The following is a 22,067-nucleotide window of genomic DNA, read 5'->3' as shown; positions in this document are numbered from 1 at the left end:
AGTTTGGAAGTTGAGAGAAAAATAATGGAAAGAGAAAAGGAAAAAAGAAATTGATAAAAGAAATTTTGTAATTTTTCCTTCCTTTTATACCCACATTTGGAAGGAAATTTGTTTCTTCTAAATCCATAATAAATTTTCCTTTCTTTTTCTTCTATTTGAATCTCCCAAACGTAAAATTTCAAATTTCATTTCCTTTCCCTTCTTTTACTTCCAAACTAAGTCATAGATTTTTTTAAATACTCAATTGAGAGAGACATTTGTCATGATTGAATATCAAACTCGAGGTCAATGTATGATCTCAAAGTGTTAGAAAAGAAACTATTTCACATATAATGTTGTCGAAATATGTTCTTATAAATGGAATTTGTTCTTTGTGCAGATTGAGTTATGCTACTACTATTTGCGATTTGGATGTGGATGTGTGTGATTCGATAGGGTAAAGAACCAGTGCAGTGTTGGGGTCGTGGTTCTTGATTCTCAGGGGTTCGTCTTAGGGGATAAAGTCGATTTGATTAGATATTCAGGCTCGGTAAAAAGAGCGGAATTAGCAACGGTTCAGTTTGGGATGGATATTTGCATGCGATTTGATTTCAAAAATGTGTGTATCTTCATATCTATTTTTCTATAGATTGAATTTCCATTTCTAATTTTTTTTTTTTCAATTTGATTTAGTTTAAATTATTTGGTAATTGGATTATAATTTCGGATTCATAAACTGGAAATCTCATTTAAAAAAACAAAATAAGGTTATTGTATAGTCAGAGCGAAGGAGGAAACTTTGTTACACATTCGGGACACTATGGTTTCCTCCTTGAAAATATGATGTTAAAATTAAAAAAAAAACCTCGCATTAACATAATACTTTCCAAATTAGACATTTTAGATCTGACATTTATATATGATTTTTTTAGTACTAACACATGTATAACAAATTTTGATATTAATGACACGTCTTTTCGGATGAAAATTTGGTACACAACCTTGAAAATATGATATTTGAGTACTAAATACTTCAAATCTGATAGTAATATATGATTTCAGGATGCCCAAACATGTATAAAAATTTTTGATATTAATGATATATGTTTTTTCGAATAAAAAATTGTACAAAATATTACAAATGTGGTACTAACATATGACATTTGGTATAAACTCATTACAACTGATTACTTGTTTTGAAATAGCTGCATTCATTATGATCAAAGTCTAAGCCTGATCTATCACTAGCTTGCTTTTTTACTTTCATGCATCTCTCTAAGTGAAACAGAAGAGATGTTGACCAAATTAGTTAACCTTTAATTTTCAATCATTATTACTTGGAATTCAGATCACATGTTATCATTTTCAGTCGCAAGCATAATAACTTTTCTTAATATTGTCTAGCTCATAGAGCTATTCACATATTGAGATGCTAGACTAATCTTTCACACATTTTTTTCTGCTTTGACTTCCTCAAATGTTTGCAAAAGTCTTTTGTAATTCATTACTAGCTCATCCAGTACAGAGAGTCAGAGATTATATCAGCTCGTGTAAATTCACTAGAGGTAAAATCAAATACATCATCAAAGTTGGATTCCAGATATTTATCAACCATCAGACACTTGACTGGCTCTTCATCACTATCATTGGATGCATCATCTGAGCTGGTGGTCTTTGAGTTTGTATCAATCCGCTTGCTCTTGCTTTTTTTATGCTATCAGCACATTCTGTTTTTTCTTCCTTCTGAATGATTTCTTCTCATATTTGGTTCTTCTCTTGTCAGATGTTTTCTTCTCGTCCTTCTTTGGTCTAGTGCAATCAGCAATGAAGTGGCATGTTCTGCCACAATTAAAACAACCTTGATCAGAAAAGTTTGACTCTTTTTGGTAATTGTTCTTTTTATGAAAAGTTTGAATGTTAGAGTGATTCTTCCTCATGAATTTCCCAAACTTTTTTACAAATAATTACATGATGTCATTGCTCAAATGTTCTGCTGACTTGGGTGGAAATTCTTCTGTTGTAACAAGGATTTTTGTAACTAGTGGAACATATGATTCTTCTTCATTTCTAGTTCCAGCTCGAACTCATGGGCTTTCAGGTCAGTGAATATATCATGCAACTCGAGCTTGTTCAAGTACTTGGACTCCCCTCAAGGATATGACCTTGATGTCTCATTCTCTTAGTAAGAATCTTCTTACTTTAAGTGCAATCTCCCTGTTACTGTATTCTTTTCCAAGGCCTGTTTGCTTGATCACTATGTTGGTGAACCTTTCATCGAACCAATTCATTGGCTCACTCGGTTTCATATTGATGTTATCGAACTTTTGAATGACTATCATCAATTTGTTCTCTTTCGTCTGATCATTTTCTTCACAAAGTTGGGTAAGTTTTTCCCAAATTCTTCAGCAAATGAACATGTTTTAATTTTACCGAACATATTTATATCTAAAATCTTATAAATGATATCTTTTACAATGTTGTCCAGATTTACTTTCTTCTTGTCATTGGCAGTCCGTTCCATCCTTGGTTTCCCTATCATTTGAGGACAATTGTCTGTTACAACCATGATTGTGTTTGTTTTCATAATCTTCATCGGTCCATCCGAGATGAGATAACACATGTCATCATCTTGGGCTGATAAATGTGTTTGCTGCATTCGAATCTTCCAACCATCATATTCTTCTTCGGAAAATATATGAAATTTGTTAAAAAAATCATCAATATATCAGATACTAAGAGATCATAATAAACTGCTCTGATATCACTTGTTAGGATCAAAGATAACAGTTTAGAGGGGATGAATTAACTGTTATACAAAGTGTGTCAAATAATGCTAAACTTAAGTTGTGTTAACAACTCAAGTCAATAGTCCAATCAGACTTAGTAATTTAAGTTACTAAAATTAATTTCTAAGTGCTGAAACAATTCAAATTACTTGGTGAATATGAAATATATAAATGCAATAACTCAGTTTACGCTAGTTCACTTACCAGCACATATAATAGGGGTGTCAAAATTCAACACGACCCAACACGAAAAAAATCAGGTTCGGGTTGGGGTTTTTTGGGTTCGGGTTAGTGCCAGGTTAGACGAGTTTCGGGTTGGGTTAGGTCATGGGCTGACCCGAAAACTTTTTTTTTGAAAATATTACCTATATTTTTATCATTTAATATTTATTTTGTATATTTTTTATATTAACTATACGATAAATTTTCATCATTTAATATTTATTTTGTATATTTTTTATTTTTTAACAATTGTTTATTTGATTTATTAAATATACTTTTAATTTTCTATAATTAAACTTTCAAATTTAAATCGAAAATTTTGTTATTATGTGTTTAAATTAAATTATTATTATTATTTTTTCGAATTTTTTTTATTAATTTTTTTGAAAAAATAAATAAAATTCGGGTTAGGCGGGATAGACGGGTTGAGTCGGGTTAGACGAGTTCGTGTTCGGGTTGAGGGTTTTCAGGTTCGGGTTGGAAAAAAAAAGATTCGCGGGTTGACCTGAAACCCAACCCACCCGAACCGATTGACACCCATAACATATAACAATCTCAACAGTACAAGTAAGTAAGTTAGGAGAAAATATTTTTTTATGGAAGTTCGAAAGCTAAGCTTCTACGTTTCAAGAAGGATTTCACTAGAAGATTTGATCAGTTCAACAACTTGTACAATCTCACTTCAGTTTGGTTCAACAACCTTAATGATCTGAAAGCCTGAAACCCCTATCACTCTTTACTTCTGCTTGATCTGTTCAAAAACATGCATCTGACAAATATTTATAATTGATTCTCACAACATAACAAGACTTGTGTATAAAAGATAAGTGAGAGTCCAAAGTTCACAATATTGATCCTTAATCGATCAAATGAAAATTTTTAACACGTGTGCAAAAATAACTTAAAGATGAATATTTTGATAGATGTTGTATGATTTCAATGTTTGACAAATATTGATAAAATAGCAGCGGTTGCGAGAGAGGTCTTCAATCTTGATGCATTCTTTATTTATAGTTGTCGGTCCTCAACGTTAATAAATATATATGATACTCAAATGTATTGGGTAGCCGATAATTATGCAGATATTGCCACATGTCCTTATCGTATTTCTGAATATAGTAATGATCAATTCAAATTTCTTGGACACTAGCTGAAAGGTTTAATACACAGATCTCTTCTATTTTGTCCTTGCTAACAACTTTATTATAAACTCGGATATAATATATTTTCTTCAGATAATGTTGAAATATTGGTCTTTGAGTTGATCTATTCTGCTCGAACAACTTGGTTCAAGTAATGCTAATGAAGAAACTCTATCAAAACGAAATAGTTAAGTAGCTCCATTTTTCTATTCAATAAATCAACGTAGGTTGATCTGCACGCTTGTAGTCTTGATCAGTTTAGTTTAATGATCTTGATTAATATAAGCTTATGTTAGATCAGTTTAGTTTACGATCACCAAAACTTACATATAATTTTATCTTAACAAATACTTATTACACTTTTTTGTGCGCTCAAATTTTATATACTAGTATCCGATCTAAAAGAGTTTATACTAAAATATCATATATTAGTATCATATATTTAATGTTTTGTGCCAATTTTCATCCGAAAAAATGTGTCATTAATATCAAAATTTGTTATACATCTTTGAATACTCAAAATCATTTATTAGTATCATATCAGAAACATTTAATATTCAAATATCATATATTAATACCATATTTTTATGGTTTTGTACAAAATTTTCACATGAATGTCATTAATATCAAATTTTTTTATACATGTTTAGGTACTCAAAAATCATTTATTAATATAATAACTAAAATATTTAATTATGAGAAATCATATATTTGTTTCAGATTTTCAATGTTTTGTATCGAATTTCATCTAAAAACAAACGTGGGCTCAAGAAATGCTGAAAACCTTTTTCCTTTAGTCAGGAACTGCGGAAAAAAAAATCTGTCTGACCGAAACTGAACGCAAATTTGACTATTGTGATTGAGAATTTATTTATCATTTGTTATTTTTATTACACGAAAAAATAGAAAATATATATATATATATATATATATATATTTTTTTTTAAAAAAAATGACAGAAAAACAATCTCAAACAATACGCAGCGCCTGTGTGAGGCAGCCAAACTCTGTTTTGCCCTCTCAAAAACCCAAAAACACCAAAACCTTATCACAACTCAATTCTTTGCTTCACAGCTCCTCTCCTCTTTTTTATCCGTATATCCTTCAAAATTCTTATCTTTTAATCCACCCACCTTTCAAATTCTTCGTTTTTTTTGTTGTTTTTTCGGCACTCCATGGACTCGAAAGAAGGAAATTCGAATCCCACCTCGGAGGTTGCATCAGGTTCTTCTGTGTCTCCATCTCCTTATAGTACTCAAAATGAGAATTTACAGAAAACGAATGATGCTAACGATGATAATTATGTTAAAAGTAAGAATATTGGTGGTAGTAGCGTTTTTTATGACGAGGAAGAGGGGGGTTATGTGAGTGGGAAAGAGGAGTTTGAAGCGGGGTTGGAGAATCCGGGTTTGGATGGTCCAGATGGGGCAGCGAATGAGGGAGAGCTTATTGGGGAGGGGAATTTTGATGGCCCCCCCTTTGTGGATGCTTCGGGGGTATCTGATGAAAAGGTTGAAACTTTACCTGTTTCGGGGGTTTTGGTGGGTGCAGATGATGTCGAAAATGTTAATAAGGCTGCGGAGGGGAAGGATGTAGCTTTGGTTCAAGATTCTGGATCTGTTTCTGCTGCAGCTGATATCGTTAATGGCGCTGAGCTTAAGGGGGTTGTGGGTTCTGCAGGGATGGGTGAAATAAAGAGCGGGGGTGTGGTTCAGGATGACAATTCAGTGGAGGAGTCTGAAGAGAGAGGCAAGATAGGGAATTTGAGTACTAAAGATGCAGTTATTTTACCAGAGAATGAGGAGGTTGCTGTTGGTCTGATGGATGAATCGAATGTGGCTGGTCCTGGTGATGTGAAATTCACATCAGTAGGGGATTCTGTTGTTGATACAATTCAGGTTGATGCTGCAGGTCCCGGAGTCGCTGTAGTTGGAGAGACGGAAGAAAATGGAGATGCAAAAACCAAAGAAATTGAAGCTGGGGCATGTGTTGGTCCAACTGAAGAATCAAAAGTGGTTGGTCATGGTGATGTGAAACTGACATCTGACGGGGATTCTGTTGGTGATACAATTCAGGTTGATGCTGCAGATCCCGGAGTCGCTGTAGTTGGAGAGATGAAAGAAAATGGAGATGTAAAAACCGAGGAAATGGATGCCCCTGCTGTTGGTCCAACAGAAGAATCAAAAGTGGTTGGTCCTGGTGATGTGAAACTCACATCTGAAGGGGATTCCATTGTTGATACAATTCAGGTCGATGCTGCAGGTCCTGGAGTTGCTGTAGTTGGAGAGACAGAAGAAAATGGAGATGTAAAAACTGAGGAAATGGATGCCCCGGTTGTGAGTGGTTATGGTGGTAAGGAAACAGTCAGCACTAGGGAAGTTGGTAATGCTGATCCTGAAGAGCGAGTCGACCCTGATAGAGAGGTCATACCTACTAATGAATCTGTGCAGACAAATGGTGAGCATAATTCTGGTGTTAATAAACTAGCTGATGGAGTATCCAATGAATCAAAACTGACCGATTCTGTTGAATCTAAAGCTGTACATTCCCAGGAAATTACCGAATTGGAAGGTGAAGTAGTTGAGCCTGTTGATTCAATAACAGAAGGAGATACTGATGGTATGATCTTTGGGAGCTCTGAAGCTGCCAGAAAGTTCATTGAAGAATTGGAACAAGAATCCGGTGTGGGTTCTCGTGCAGGTGCTGACAGTTCATTTGAGCAATCTCAAAGGGTTGATGGCCAAATTGTTACAGATTCAGAAGAAGACGCTGATACTGATGATGAAGGGGATGGTAAAGGATTATTTGATTCAGCTGCATTGGCTGCACTATTGAAGGCTGCAACTGGTGCTGCTGACACAGATGGTGGTAGTATTACAATCACATCTCAAGATGGGTCTAGGCTTTTCTCTGTTGAGCGTCCTGCTGGTCTGGGATCTTCACTTCGGTCTTTGAGACCTGCCCCTGCTCCCGCTACAAGACCAAACCAACCCAATCTTTTCAGTCCATCAACGTTTACAGGTGGAGGAGAATCTGAGGCCAACTTGAGTGAAGAAGAGAAAAAGAAACTGGAAAACTTGCAGAAAATCCGGGTAAAGTTTTTGAGGCTTGTTCATAGATTAGGCGTTTCTCCTGAGGAATCTGTGGCTGCACAGGTTTTATATCGACTTGCTATTCTTGGGGGAAGGCAAAACAACCAAATCTTTAGCCTGGATACTGCCAAGAGGATGGCGTTGCAGCTAGAAGAAGATGAAAGAGATAGCTTGGATTTCTCCATTAATATTCTGGTTCTTGGAAAATCTGGACTGGGGAAAAGTGCTACCATAAATTCAATATTTGGACAGGATATGTCTCCAATTGATGCGTTTGAAGTGGGAACAGCATCTGTGAAAGAGATCTCTGGATTTGTTGATGGAGTTAAGGTTTGTGTTGTTGACACGCCTGGTCTAAAGTCTTCGGCAATGGAACAGGCTTTCAACCGAAATGTATTGACTTCTGCAAAGAAGTTCACAAAGAAATGTCCCCCGGATGTCATGCTTTATGTGGATCGGTTAGATGCACAAACTAGGGATCTTAATGACCTTCCACTCCTGAGGACTATCACAAGTGCTCTTGGCCCTTCTATCTGGCGAAGTGCCATTGTGACCCTCACTCATGCTGCTTCGGCACCACCGGATGGACCCTCTGGTACGCCTCTAAGCTATGAGGTTTTTGTCACTCAAAGATCTCATATTCTTCAGCAGTCGATCGGGCATGCAGTAGGTGATCTACGGATGATGAGTCCGAGTCTGATGAATCCGGTTTCTCTTGTGGAAAACCATACGTCTTGTCGGAAAAACAGGGAGGGCCAGAAAATACTTCCTAATGGTCAGAGTTGGAGACCTCAGTTACTGTTGTTATGCTATGCGATGAAAATTTTATCAGAAGCAAGCTCACTCTCAAAACCTCAAGACCCATTTGACCATCGCAAGATTTTTGGTCTTCGGGCTCGCTCACCACCTCTTCCATACATGCTGTCATCAATGTTGCAGTCTCGTGCACACCCAAAACTTCCATCCGATCAGGGTGGAGATAGTGTTGATTCTGACGTGGACTTGGATGAGTTATCGGATTCTGATAATGAAGAAGAAGATGAGTATGATCAGCTTCCACCATTTAGGCCTCTCAAGAAAGCTCAGTTGGCCAAGCTCAGCAAGGAACAGCGGAAAGCATACTTTGAAGAGTATGATTACCGAGTAAAACTTCTCCAAAAAAAGCAGTGGAAAGAGGAGTTGAAAAGATTGAGAGAGATTAAAAAGAAAGGTACGAATGCTACAACTGGCTTTGGTGCCGAGGATGATACTGATCCAGGAGCCGCAGCTCCTATAACAGTTCCTCTACCAGACATGGCTCTGCCACCTTCATTTGATGGTGATAATCCATCTCACCGATATCGTTTCTTAGAGCCAACTTCACAGTTTCGTGCACGGCCTGTTCTTGATACTCATGGTTGGGACCATGACTGTGGCTATGATGGTGTCAACCTTGAACACAGCTTAGCTATTGCTAATCGTTTCCCAGCGGTATACACCATTCAAATCACCAAAGACAAGAAAGATTTCAGTGTCAGCTTAGATTCCTCTATTGCAGCCAAGCATGGAGATAATAGCATGTCAACCATGGCTGGCTTTGACATTCAGAGTATGGGAAAGCAACTCGCTTATATCATACGGAGCGAAACAAAATTTAATAAGTTGAAGAAGAATAAAGCTGCTGCCGGGATATCTGTGACATTTCTTGGTGATAATGTTGTCCCTGGTATCAAGGTTGAAGATCAGATTACACTAGGAAAACAATATGTTTTAGTAGGCGGAGCTGGTGCTGTCAGGTCTCAGAATGACACGGCATATGGTGCCAATTTTGAGCTGCAACGCAGGGAGAATGATTATCCAATAGGCCAGGTTCAGTCCACGTTTAGCATGTCTATCATTAAATGGAAAGGCGATTTAGCACTCGGGTTCAACACACTGGCTCAGTTTTCTGTGGGTCGGAACTCGAAGGTGGCGGTTCGAGCTGGAATCAATAACAAGCTCAGTGGTCAGGTCACCGTGAGGACAAGCAGTTCGGAGCATATTTCTCTTGCACTAGCAGCCATAATTCCTACTGCCATTTCCATCTACAAAAAACTCTGGGCTGGTGCCAATGAGAAGTACTCAATCTATTAGTTGATCATGATATTTTGTTTATTTGTTTTGATTACAAGCACCAAGCAAGACTATGACTGCTACTGTGTCTTCTTTTTGAATACTCAGGGTATAATTTCATCTTTGATTCTACTTGTTTGCATGTTCTCACAAGATCAATATTTTGCTATCTAGTCATCTCTGAGAGAACAAGTGTGTGTGTTTTAGAAGAGAAGCTTTCACATTTTAACATGGGACGTTGGCTGTGCTAATCACTCTATTGGATATATACCTATTCGCCCCGGCATGCAATGTAGATTAGTAGTGATCCAGTTCAAGACGGAACTCTATCTTCTTCGCTGTTTTCATATTCTTTTAGTTAGCTTGTTAAGGATCATTTAAATCCGTTTGGTGCCTTCTGTAAGAAACCTTTATTTGATAATTCTTCTTGTTGCAAAAGAGTGTTATTCACGGGGTGATAGGTGCTTTGTCTTGTAGAGCTTGACTTCATGTCTTTGCTGCATGCCTCATGCATTCACTGTTTTTCAACTTTAGTTAGCGTGTTATCGCACAGCTCTGCATATTTCAACTTTGAACTTGTGCACAGAAACTCTTTAAAACAAACCCCCTACAGTACATTCACTCACCCATGATTCATATCGACCATCCCTGTTCCTAAACGCTCGGTTCTATCGAGATTTGTCTCGCTATGCAATCGAGATTTGCCTCATACTTGATCCATCAAGACGCATTCAGGAACGTACTCTGAATTTTGTGCTGGGAGGAGTTGAAACTTCTCTATGTATTAGATCATTTTTATTTATGTAAAATATTAATTTTTTTACTTCTGAAGGGGTTATGTTGCTAGGAAGACACCACTATGTTAATCATAGCTTGCGAACCAGACGAAATCTTGCATCATTTTCGGACACAAACACAAATGACAAATTCCCTTAACAAAATTCTTTCATCATTTTCAGACACAATGTTCAATAAAACACAGGTACAAGATCGAACTAAGAAAATGAAAGTGACACTTTCTTTTTATTCCCAGCATCCACTTTACGATTGAATCTGCGTATGATAATTATCTCTATGCTCCAATACAACATTTCGTGTTACTTAATACATAAATCAATAAAACTCAACAAAAGACACAGTAATTATGTCTATGTTTCAATGCAACCTGCCATGTTATAAAACTCAACAAAAGACGAACATTTCTCACTCCATCATCACCATTGGTACACAAGCCTAACATTTACAACAGCCAGAAGCATCCCCCAAAGCAGGCACGGCTTAAACAAATCACCCGCGATGGGGTTCACATTCTTGAAGATCCGAGAGCACGCAATCAGCGACCCGAACAATGCGGCACACAAGACCAACCCAACCCGTATAGCCCCAGCCCCGAACACAATCGGGTACCATCCCAGGCTGAGCGAAAGCTGGCCCAAGTACAGGAACAACGCTCTTGGTTGGTGGTGGAACCCGCCGTCCACCCAAACAAGCCAAGCAGAGAGGCCGGAAAGAAATGCCGCGACCAACAAAGCGGAGTGTAAAGCCCACATGGGAGGAAAGTAGGGATGCCTTTGCATGGAGCGAAAGCGGTTTCCGGACCCGAAAAGGATGATGTCGAGGACGGTGAGGGACAGTGGCAAGATGATGGCTATGGCCAACGAGCGGAGGCCGCGCGCGGCCATGCCGGTTCTCTTCTGTTTTCTGTATTGCATATCTGGTTTTGGTGTGTGTTGGAAGCCATGGCTGCTTTTTGTGGTGTTGGGAGATTGAGAGTATGTGGGCGAAAGAGGTGGAGAAGAAGGTACGTGGGCTGTGGCCTCTTGCTCCCATGACCAATACAAACTTCATTTTCATATTCAAAAAACATATTGTCTCAAAATCTAATTATTATTATTTTTAATTTTCATGTTTGTGTTTCACAAAAATAATTCACAATAAAAAATATTTTCTTATAGAGGATGTTGAGTTGATTAATTATTTTTAGTGGGATTCAATTTCAATGTTTTTAACAAAAAGATAAGATTTACGTGAAGATTATAGTATCTTAATTACAAAAACTCATATTAAACGGTCTCAATGATTAATTTTGTAAAATATATATCCGATTGTGAAGATTATAATATCTTAATCACAAAAACTCTTATTAAACAGTCTCACATATCAGTTTTGTGAAATAGATCTCTGGTCCGAGCCAAATAATGAAATAACATTATTTTTTTATGTCAAAATTATTACTTTTCATTATATATATGAATTCGGTCATCTGTATCATGGCCTGTATCATGGCTATAACTTTATGAGTTTGTCTCTTAAAAAAGACTTACTCTTAATAATGCGGAGCGAAACACCTTCTCTTTCACAAATTTAAACAGGATCGGAATACTTTGTTTGCAATCGGTTCTTATTCATATTCAATTTCCACAGTTATAATATTTTATTTATAGAGTCAGTCTTCATAGTTAATGGATCATAAACTAAAACTTAGGACAATTTCAAAATTAATGACAATTGGAAATGTTGCAACAACTCTTTTTATATTTATTTCAATAGTAGGTTTCTTGTGAGACGATCTCACATATTTTATCCGTGAGACGAGTTAATCTTACTCATATTTACAATAAAACATAATACTTTTAACATAAAATGTCATAATTTTTCATTGATAACTCAAATAGAAAATACGTATAACAAAATGAACTTGTGAGACCGTCTCACAAGAGTTTTTATGTTATTTCAAAACAAATCAAAACGTCAAGGGAGAAGTAAAAAAAAAATCTAACATACATATAAATATACCACTTTCATTTGTGAATTTCCTTATTTGTCCTTGTTCATTTATTTAATTTAATTTAAGTTAGCAAACAAATTAATAGGTTATCTTAAAAGTTTTTTTGCAATTCATTATCCATCTTAAATGAATTTGGACATCAATACAAATTCTTCTTTCTTTCCTAACTTTTATGCCAAAAAAATTATTTAATTAAATTTTCTTGTTAATTTAAATTAGCAAATTAAATTAATATGTTTTTTTAGGAGTTTTTTTGTAATTCATTGTCCATATTAAATGGATTTGGACATTAATAAACATTCCTATTTCTTTTTTAAATTTTAGGCCAGAAAAATTATTTATTTACATTTCTTAGTAAAATCTAACATACATATAAATATATCACTTCTAATTGTGAATGTTTTAATATACCTTTATTTATTTAATTTAGCAAATTAAATCAATAATTTTTAATGGATTCTTTTATAATTTATTGTCTATCTTAAATACCTTTGGATATTAATGCATGTTGAATTTATCAATTTACCCATGATTTTTTTTTGTTGCTGCTAAAATTTGTTACTAAAATTAGTGTATTTCTTCATAATTGCTAATGAATATTTCATATTTATATATTATATTTTCTTTTATTTTACATATAAATAAGTCACTTTTATAACAAATTGATTTTAAAATAATAATTTTTTAATGGATTCTTTTATAATTTATTGTCTATCTTAAATGCTTTTGGATATTAATGTATATTGAATTTATCAATTTACCCATTATTTTTCTTTGTTGACACTAAAATTTGTTACTAAAATTAGTGTATTTCTTCATGGTTGCTAATGAATATTTAATATTTATATCTTATCTTTTCTTTTATTTTATATATAAATAAGTCACTTTTATAACAAATTGATTTTAAAATATGAACTAAGAAGTATCGTATATTTTGTAGATATTGAAATATGTTAAAGATTATTTGTAAGAATATTTTTTTAACGTAAAATTATTCTGTGATTGCAATTTTGCAATACTTTTCTCAAATTATTTTTTTAATGAATTATTTTTTAATTGTGGTTTTACTACTTGTACATCTCATTGCGAGGTAGAAAATCTTGTACCATATATGGGTGTAACTCGCTTTAATTTTTAAAATATAACTAATAAAATTTGTGAGTTCTTCAACTATATTTTTCAATTTTTTCATAATATTATAAACACGTTATATTATTTTTTATAAATTTTATATATTTAATTTAAGTTATTTTTACTAATTAATGTCTATAAATTTGTGAAACTCTTGATATTTTTATATAGCTGATAAGAAAAAAACTTCTAATAAAATGTTTAATATTTCAGATATAACTATAAAATAATTTTTTTAGGAACTTAAGAATTTTTTTATGTATTTAAATTAAATTTTTTAATTAATATCAATGAATTTATGAAGCTCTTGATATTTTTATGTAGATGATAAGAAATGCTAAATTTTTGACAAATTTCAATAAATTGATTTAAGTAATAATTAAATAAATAGTTACTCAACAATTTAGTGATTTCACTTATGATTCATTATGTATTATGATAATATTTTAGATAAAAAAATGTTTTTAAAATTAAAGTTTCTATTATTATATATTTTGTTATCAATTTTCAATTGCGTTCTAAACATAATACAAAATATGATTATATTAACATTATTCTATTACGAAATCATCATATATAATATATTATTTGTTATACTGTTTGTTCTTTTCAACCTATTAATTAATTTCTAATTGTATATGATGAAATTACATACATAAAAAACAATTTTTTCTCTTTTCTACATATTAATTAATTTAGCATTATATATGATGAGTTTATATATATATAAGCTATTTTTCACATTTCAAAATAACAAAATTGTTATTTAATATTACTCACTTAATAAATTAATTAAGTTATGTTTACCAATTCATTGTGCATTATTATTATGATTGCAATTTAATGAAACATAGGTGAGGACATATAGTGGTCACCCTAACAATTAATATTTGTGTTTAAATTATTATTAGTAATTAAAACTACTTTGTGTTCGATGAAATTATTTGATTAGTTAGAATAAATTTTATTTAGAAAAATGATTTCTAGAATGTAAAATAACAACTATATCATATTTGTTAGGTGCAATAATTGTTTATGTAAGGTATAACAATCGAAATGTGACGTTTGAATTGTTTTACGATTTTAAAAGATTTTAGTTAATGTTGCATCGTTACCCTGGTTATAATATTTGGTAAAACGGCAAATGCATGATCCTACAATTGGTATATATAAGAGTCAAAGTCATGAGATCAATTCTCATATATTGCAATTAGTGTAATTATTGATATTGTTGGAGTGCAATAATTGTCCTTGTTGGATACATCGATCAAATCATGATGATTGAGCTACTATACAGTTTAAAATATTTGAGTTGATGTGTAATATCTATTCTAAAAAAGGAAAAAGTTAAACAAAATTAGCAAGGAGTTAAAAGTTAGCAAAAACACAATTGATATTTAACTTAATAACAAGTTTAGGGGTTTTATTTTAACATCATTATGATAATTTAGTTAATTAAGAGAATTTTATTTGACAGTCACTATATGCACTCCATTTAAATACATTGTGATTTTGATTTTAGAAAAATTTACTATTCTCTTAATTTTATTTTTATTGTTTTCCATTGTGAATGATATTTGGATGAAAATTATCTTTGTTAATTTGAGAGAGCTGTCATTATGTTATAATCATGCAAATTGAAAACGATCATATAAATAAGTGAATATATTTGATTTATCATTATGATGTATTTTTATTTATTGTGTTTTGATATATTTAGATCAATAAATACTCATAAACAAGATGTTATTTAAACGATTTTAAAAATTATTTAAATCTTGTTAGTATATATTTCATTATTAATCACCAACGTGCATAGCACGTGCTCATTCCTAGTTTAAATAAATATAGAGGAGTTGGGCATTCAATATTATATATCTATAAATAGGGAGTGCTTACAATGAAAAATTATGATTCAACAATGACTAGCACATATGTTTGTCTGCTCTCTATTTTTATTTTATCTGCAAATCATTTAACTTTGATGCTACCGTTTGATCACTGTAAGCTAGTTCTACAGTCGACCAACTCGTTTTGTCGATTCAGTTCATGCCAGTAGCCTGTACTAAATAAGTTCACTATCCACAGTTTGTGGCCGGACAATTACTCAGGGCCATTGACCTACTGAAGCCCTCCGGCGAATTTGTCCAGCCGCAAATCGAGAATAGGACCGTTGACATGGATTGAATCGACAAAATGAGTCGGGCCACTGCAGAACTAGCTTATATAAGATCCCTCCAGAAGCCATGGCCTATATCTTCTCCACCTAGTCTAGTCTGTAAACAAAATCTAGGACAAAGAGATAGAGATAGGGATGCCATACGCAACATAGATTGGTTAAAAGAAGTGGGTAAATTTTGGGAAGAACAAATTAAAACCAAAGATTTGTCGCACTCTTACCTAGTCGACCATCGTTCCTGCTCGGTTGTTAAAGGAAGATACGAAGAGATGGAAGAGAAATACGAATGCAATTAATTGCTCGCTAGCTTTATGCTTTTATAGAACTGAGGTTGGCCAATGCGCATGTCACTATTTTCATGCAAAATACGTGAGATGACACGCAAATCTCTTGCATTCAATTTACTTTCAATGAGATGCTAGTATATATAAAAGTTGTACCGTCATACTATATCTAATGATCTGCTTTTAATTTGATTATGTGAGATCTATATACTTTTATGGGCATCACATGTCCAAAAATTCATAATTTTTTTCATGCGAGTTGCGACACATAGCACGATGTGTTTTTCTATCTCATAAGTCTAGTTTTTTTTAAAAAATTATGCACAGATGTGTTCTTGCAAATCATCCAACAGTATAACAAGTATAATTACATTGAGAATAACAAGATTAAACATGTATAAGTCATCGAATTAACACACGAAACTTGGAACAAACAAAACTTGGAACAAACAACAGTTCCAGCTGAAGGTCTGCTGCCCAATATCCTTTTTGAGATTTTTTACAGAATCGAACAAATTAATTGGGCTTCAACGCTTTCCTACATACGATGACACCAAAAAGGATAGAAACAAAAGCCACAATAGCTCCATCTCTAGAAAGTGCAAATTCAGTCCATGTTAAAGGTTTCTTCACCTGCATCAACACTTCCCTGAAATTGTCATTCAGTTGCTCTATACTTCCCGTGTTGTCGATCACAATATCAGCCTTGGTCTTTTTCAAATCTAGACACATCTGAGAACCAATCCTACTGCTGGCCTCTTCGACTGTTGTCCCATCTCTTCCCATAAGTCGTCGAAGCTGAGTCTCTGGATCAACCCAAACCACAATGATGGGGTTAGTCCACTTGTCCATCTTTGCTTCAAACAAGAGAGGCACGTCGAGAACGATAATCTTGAAACCCCTCAACCATAGCTTGAACACTTCTAGAAAAATCCCAGATGAAATGTAAGGTGCCAGTAACCTGTTAAAGAATTCAGAACATCAGTTGAAGTTTCACATAACACAAAAATAGGCAGGAAAGGACAAGCAGCTTCATATGAGTTTGTTGAAAATAATTAAGGAACGGTGATATCCAATTAGCTCAGTGTGTTCTGGTGGTAGATTAACAAGGACCGAGATATTGGTTTCATTTCAGGGTAATAAAGAAACAGTTGCTGAGAAGTGATTTTCAGAGGCAACGATAATAGCTTTCAGAAATAACAACAATTGAAACATGTGGCCAACATGCTCAATCAACACAATGAGAAGCATACAATATAAGGAATTAGCTACGAGCATGAGCATGAGCATTTCCACCAAATGGTTTTGAAAAAAAGGAGTCCGACATGTGCTTCAAAACTCCTTGTCGAGTCCCCTTCTTTTGAGCGAATCTAAGATCATCGTAGTTGCACTTGATAGATACAATTGAATATTGACACGAGTAGCATAGCATTTGACAATTAATTCAGTAAAGCACGATTATTTTTCACCAAATGCTAAACAAGGAGTGAGGACAACATTTACAAGAAGCCCTGACCATTTTGCTTGCTTTTAGAGTGTCTTCAAGCTTCTGCATTTTTTTCCACACCTCCACTTATGTTTAACACTTTATACAACATAATACCACAATAACTGCCTTCTAAAACAAACCATTCAGTAAAAGGCTTAATGGAATGTGATTTTTAGTTAGTCATAAAACATCCCAATTTTCGCCTCTAAAAAAAACCCAAATTTCCTCATCATATACTCACCAAATCGAGAGTTGACCAATGGAATAAACGGGTAGAAAGAAATTTCAAGTGCAACAAGTCCTTAGGCCTTAAATATAAATTTTTAGTAAATACTGGTTCCGCCATCGTGTCATAAGCATATCCTTCATAAACAATACCTATTAAGAACTTGTCGCATATCAGAGTTGCTGAATACAATTTGTCCAAGCTTTGGGCGATCCACCTCTCCATCAGGCAGTAAAATATCGTCCCCAAATGCTGCCACCACTTTTCTGCAGCCACCCGTGCCTTTCTTCAATACATTCTGTAATATATAGGAAATTATTACCAATTAAAAATGTTCATATCCAATGATTGGGAATGGTCAATACTAGTACGTCTGAAAAGAGGGATCTGGAAAGATGGACTTAGATAAGATGAGGTAGTCACAGTAGTAAAATTTCATAAACATTAGATAATTCGAGCTAAAATTTCAATAAACTTTAAGAAAATCAGGGCATAAGCATACACGGGCAACTGCGTCAGCATCAACGATGGGAATACCATGAGCTTTGAAAAGATTGGAGACTGTACTCTTTCCGGAACCGATTCCTCCAGTCAACCCCACTATCCTCATGCCTGTAAGTATCCCTGGAGAACTTGAATGCCCACTGAACCTTCAATCTTCACGTTGGAATCTTCAAGTTCTGTGACTTAATTAACAAATAACAATGAATTTTGCTGATAGATTGGAGAAGAACTAGAAATCTGTGAGATAAATTTCAAGAATTATGATCAAATAGAATGAAAATATTACATGAACAAGTGTATAAATCAGTTAAAAAAGAACAAGGTTTTTGTGGTGCAATATGATATGTTTTAATTCATTATTTTTCATACAATGATTTTTTCCATAAAAAACTATAATCTATATTTATTTTAGCCCACCCTCGTTAGGTATCCTAGTTACATTCCTGCTCCCAGTGATATTACTATTCCACATATCTAGTGTTGCTCCACCTATTGTATGATTATAGGAAACATATATAATAGTCCTGAAGGGTGAGCACAAGCTCGATATGTAATGGTCTTAATAAAAAAGACAAATAAAATACAACGTGAAATTATCAGATACAATTGCAAAGCATGATGCCGACAATGTCGATGAAATATGAAATGGGAATCTCAAATCCACAGTCCTAGCGTCCCTCCCAATCCTTGCAAATGCCACTCAACTAATCATTCAATAAACGAATATGGGCTCAACATATATGACTGGCATGATTCACAGATGTAGCAAGATGTGTGTTCCACAATAAATTCTCATAATCAAATTCATTTCCTTTGGTCCTCAATGCATCACTAAATCACTACATAATGATCTCAAATAATTGATTTCACTTGAAATCAATCAGTTTCAGATATTCACATTCCATTATGTATTTCTAACCTCTCGCATGTTACCTAGTTGCAGCATACTTTATTTCGTCATATAACGCCTGGATTAAGTTACTGTGGCGTAAAGATTTGCCGTGAAATCAAATAATAGAAAAGACTTGTCAAAATCCAGAATTTGTTGTTCATAAGTAGCTTAATTCAAGGGCTATGCTAAATTACACTAGTTTAGATCCCAACTTTCTCAGTTCAGTTTACATAACGGATCATCATAAAATTTAACAACTAATAACCCAGTTAAACAAACCTCATTGAATCCGAAACAGGCAACAACACAAGAAACCACAACCGATTCAAGAACGCAGTCCAGTAAAATGAAAAATATAGGAAGCTGAAGAATCCCAGAAAAAATCCAAACTACCCAGCATAAATTAAGAGAAGTTAATCCAACGAAACACCACGTGGAAGATAGAAATTCAGAATTACGCTATTAATCACCATAATCAGACATAATTAGAGAAACAGCAAGAAAAGAGTAACTGAGAAATACTTACAGTAGAGCAAAGTTTCCCAAATCCCAACACAAGGGACACATATAGGGTCTGATCTGATTAAGTTTCAGTTGTAGGAAATGAAGAGAATTAGAAGAATTTTTTCCAGAAATTTTGGGCCACTCCACCAACAAAATCATTACCTGTTCAAAACTTACCAGTCCACTCCACTCCACCAACGTGAAACTAAACAAGGAACGGGAAAAATAAAAAATAAATCATTAAGCAATTAACTATATATTATATTAACACAAAAATGGATTGGCCTTGAGTAAGGTTAAAAAAAGACATACATTATACCATGTAGCCAGCAATCCGTTCAATAAGATTTGAGTATCTACGTGGATAGAACATCTTTCCACCAGGAATCAAAACAATACAAAAATGGAGTAAACAATTATAGCACAACAAACATTCTGCTTGAGCTGGAAATAATAAATTTGATAAACTTCTTTTTCAAAAACTGAAAATTACATACCGCACATCGTCGATCACTAATATATATATAACAATTGGGGCAAAGGTGGTGTTTCCTACGGATCTTGAACATTAAACATCCTCATGTGAAGGTGGAGGGAAAGGAAGAAGAGGAAAAACGAGGCGGACAAGGCTGTCGAACCCGAACAAATTTGAAGACTCTGTAAACGAAGTATTTGTATGTACGGATTGAACTTCAATGTCGAGATAAATTCTTCCATTATCTTAGTTCCACAACCAATCGAATCGAACCTAATGTTAAGTAAAATTTTAAAGTTTGAATTCTGTTCTTAAGTATATTCGAGCCCTCTCGATTTGAAGATCGAGTAAATCGAAGCTCGAGTTTTTTCAAATTTTTCGGCTCGACTTGGACTCGAAATCTTCAGATCTATTAATGAGATATTCGAGCCATTGTATGGATATTAAAGTTCCAGAATGCTAATTTGAAAACTCGAAACGTCCGAAAGCTCGAAATGTATATATAATTAATATTATATAAATAAAATATTAATGTTCGTGAGCAGCTTACGAACTATCGAACAAAATAATTTGGGCTCGAGTTCGGCTAAAAAAAATTAGAACATTTTTGAATTTGACTTGAGTTTGTTAAATTCGAAACAAATCAATTATTTATTAAATTGATTATAAAAACTTGCGAACCAACTCGAATCGTTTACTACTGTAATCACATAATGTCTCGGAAACTTTGGGTCTCAATCGAATCCAACTTTCGCAATAATTTTATATTAGAAAGCCGAATAAATGCGATTTTTGTGATATGGTATATTTTCCAAGAATTCGTATATTATGCAATCAAATCACAAAAATAAAAAAATTGCAGCAGCTTGCTTTATTATAAAAATATATAAAGTTTTATCGATCAAACAAAAAGCGCATCTAGTGTAGTGGTATCATAGTACCCTCCCACGGTACTGACCGGGGTTCGATTCCCCGGATGCGCAATTTCTTCATTTCTAACCGTTTTGGTCTTGACATAATATATTCAAGGATTTAATCTAACATCGATCAACTATAATATTAATAAATTTGTGCACAAAATTAAATTTTGAATATTTTTCATTTTATATAAAAAAATTTTTTAATATGAAATATAATGAGGTTAAAAGTATTTTTTTTAATTAATATTTGAGTTTTTATTTTATTGAATTGTACATTTTGCTTCATTCATAAAATAATAGTGCAATGGAAAAGGTATTTTGGGTAAAAAATTTGGTACATCATGAGAGATCAATTAAGGTGTTTTTGCTTTATATANTTTTTTTGTATTTTAATACCTGACAAAAGATGAACTTAGTTTTTACCTTATGTTTTATGCATTTTTACCTTTTTACCCTTTTTAATTAATAAAAAATTATATAAATCCCTATTTTTGTTGGTCTTTCTCTTTCCACTCATCATTCCCGATACATTTAGATTACATGTACATTGAATTAAAATATTTTTTTTATTTAAAAAAAAAAAACAAATTCACAACTAAACATTGAACTTTTTGAAATACTTTGTTTTACTTGGAAATACTTAATTTCAATTTAAAAATACTTGATTTAGTAAATGACATACTCAGAATTGGTATTAAAATGCTGGATATTCGAATATGCAACGCAAGTTCACCAATTGCTCGTATTTCCATCCAAGATCCATTTGGATGACATGTTCATTTCATTTAATTATTTTTTTACTTTTAAAAAAATAAATTCGCAACTAAGCATTGAACTTTTTCAAGTACTTAGTTTTACTTGCGAAATACCAAATTTCAGTTTCAAAATACTTGATTTAGTAAATGAGATACTCCGAATAGGTATTAAAATACTGGATATTCGAATATGCAATGTAAGTTCACCAAATGCCCGTATTTCCATCCAATATCCATTTGGATGACATGTTCATTTCATTTAATTATTTTTTTACTTTTAAAAAAACACATTCGCAATTAAGCATTGAACTTTTTCAAGTACTTAGTTTTATTTGCGACAATATCTAATTTCATTTTTAAAATACTTGATTTGGTAATTGAGATACTCATAAAAGTTAATAAAATACTAGATATTCTAGTAGGCAATGTAAGTTCACCAAATGCTCGTATTTCCATTAAATATGCATTTGGATGACATGTATATTTTATTTAAATATTTTTTTATTTTTAAAAGAAAAACAAATTCACAACTAAGTATTGAATTTTTTGAAGTACTTAGTTTTACTTGCGAAATACCTAATTTCAATTTTAAAATACTTGATTTGGTA

At 33.4% G+C, this 22,067-nt stretch overlaps 3 protein-coding genes and 1 non-coding gene across 12 annotated transcripts; 2 read left to right on the top strand and 2 right to left on the bottom strand.

Moving 5' to 3' along the window:
* Positions 1-5,100: 5,100 nt before the first annotated feature.
* Positions 5,101-9,444, top strand: LOC140978953 (translocase of chloroplast 159, chloroplastic). The gene has a single exon (XM_073444223.1). The coding sequence runs from the start codon at positions 5,305-5,307 to the stop codon at positions 9,331-9,333; it is 4,029 nt and encodes a 1,342-aa protein (XP_073300324.1). The 5' UTR covers positions 5,101-5,304; the 3' UTR covers positions 9,334-9,444.
* Positions 9,445-10,455: 1,011 nt separating this feature from the next.
* On the bottom strand, positions 10,456-11,104 carry LOC140979698 (translocator protein homolog). Its single transcript, XM_073445229.1, has one exon. It carries the CDS (start codon positions 11,022-11,024, stop codon positions 10,527-10,529), a length of 498 nt encoding a protein of 165 aa, XP_073301330.1. The 5' UTR covers positions 11,025-11,104; the 3' UTR covers positions 10,456-10,526.
* Positions 11,105-16,109: 5,005 nt separating this feature from the next.
* On the bottom strand, positions 16,110-20,021 carry LOC140978954 (dephospho-CoA kinase-like). Of its 9 annotated transcripts, XM_073444232.1 has the most exons (7): positions 19,807-20,017; positions 19,622-19,682; positions 19,472-19,514; positions 19,332-19,384; positions 17,912-18,095; positions 17,562-17,707; positions 16,112-16,655 (listed from the first exon to the last, which is right to left on the bottom strand). In XM_073444232.1, the coding sequence occupies exons 5-7, from the start codon at positions 18,017-18,019 to the stop codon at positions 16,211-16,213; spliced, it is 699 nt and encodes a 232-aa protein (XP_073300333.1). In that variant the 5' UTR covers positions 18,020-18,095; positions 19,332-19,384; positions 19,472-19,514; positions 19,622-19,682; positions 19,807-20,017; the 3' UTR covers positions 16,112-16,210. The 9 variants fall into 9 exon arrangements, with proteins under 9 accessions (XP_073300334.1, XP_073300330.1, XP_073300332.1 ...); XM_073444233.1 differs by having other exon boundaries at positions 16,110-16,655; positions 17,947-18,150; positions 19,332-19,514; positions 19,622-20,021; XM_073444229.1 differs by having other exon boundaries at positions 16,111-16,655; positions 19,328-19,514; positions 19,622-20,017.
* Positions 20,022-20,696: 675 nt separating this feature from the next.
* TRNAG-CCC (transfer RNA glycine (anticodon CCC)) lies at positions 20,697-20,767 on the top strand. Its single transcript has one exon. It is a non-coding gene; the product is annotated as a tRNA-Gly (tRNA).
* The last annotated feature ends 1,300 nt before the right edge of the window (positions 20,768-22,067 follow it).

Source organism: Primulina huaijiensis, chromosome 6 (genome assembly GCF_012295235.1).
Source record: "Primulina huaijiensis isolate GDHJ02 chromosome 6, ASM1229523v2, whole genome shotgun sequence".
Taxonomy (NCBI): domain Eukaryota; kingdom Viridiplantae; phylum Streptophyta; class Magnoliopsida; order Lamiales; family Gesneriaceae; genus Primulina; species Primulina huaijiensis.
The sequence above is the reverse complement of the archived record's forward strand: the minus strand, read 5'-3'. Positions and strand labels throughout refer to the sequence as shown.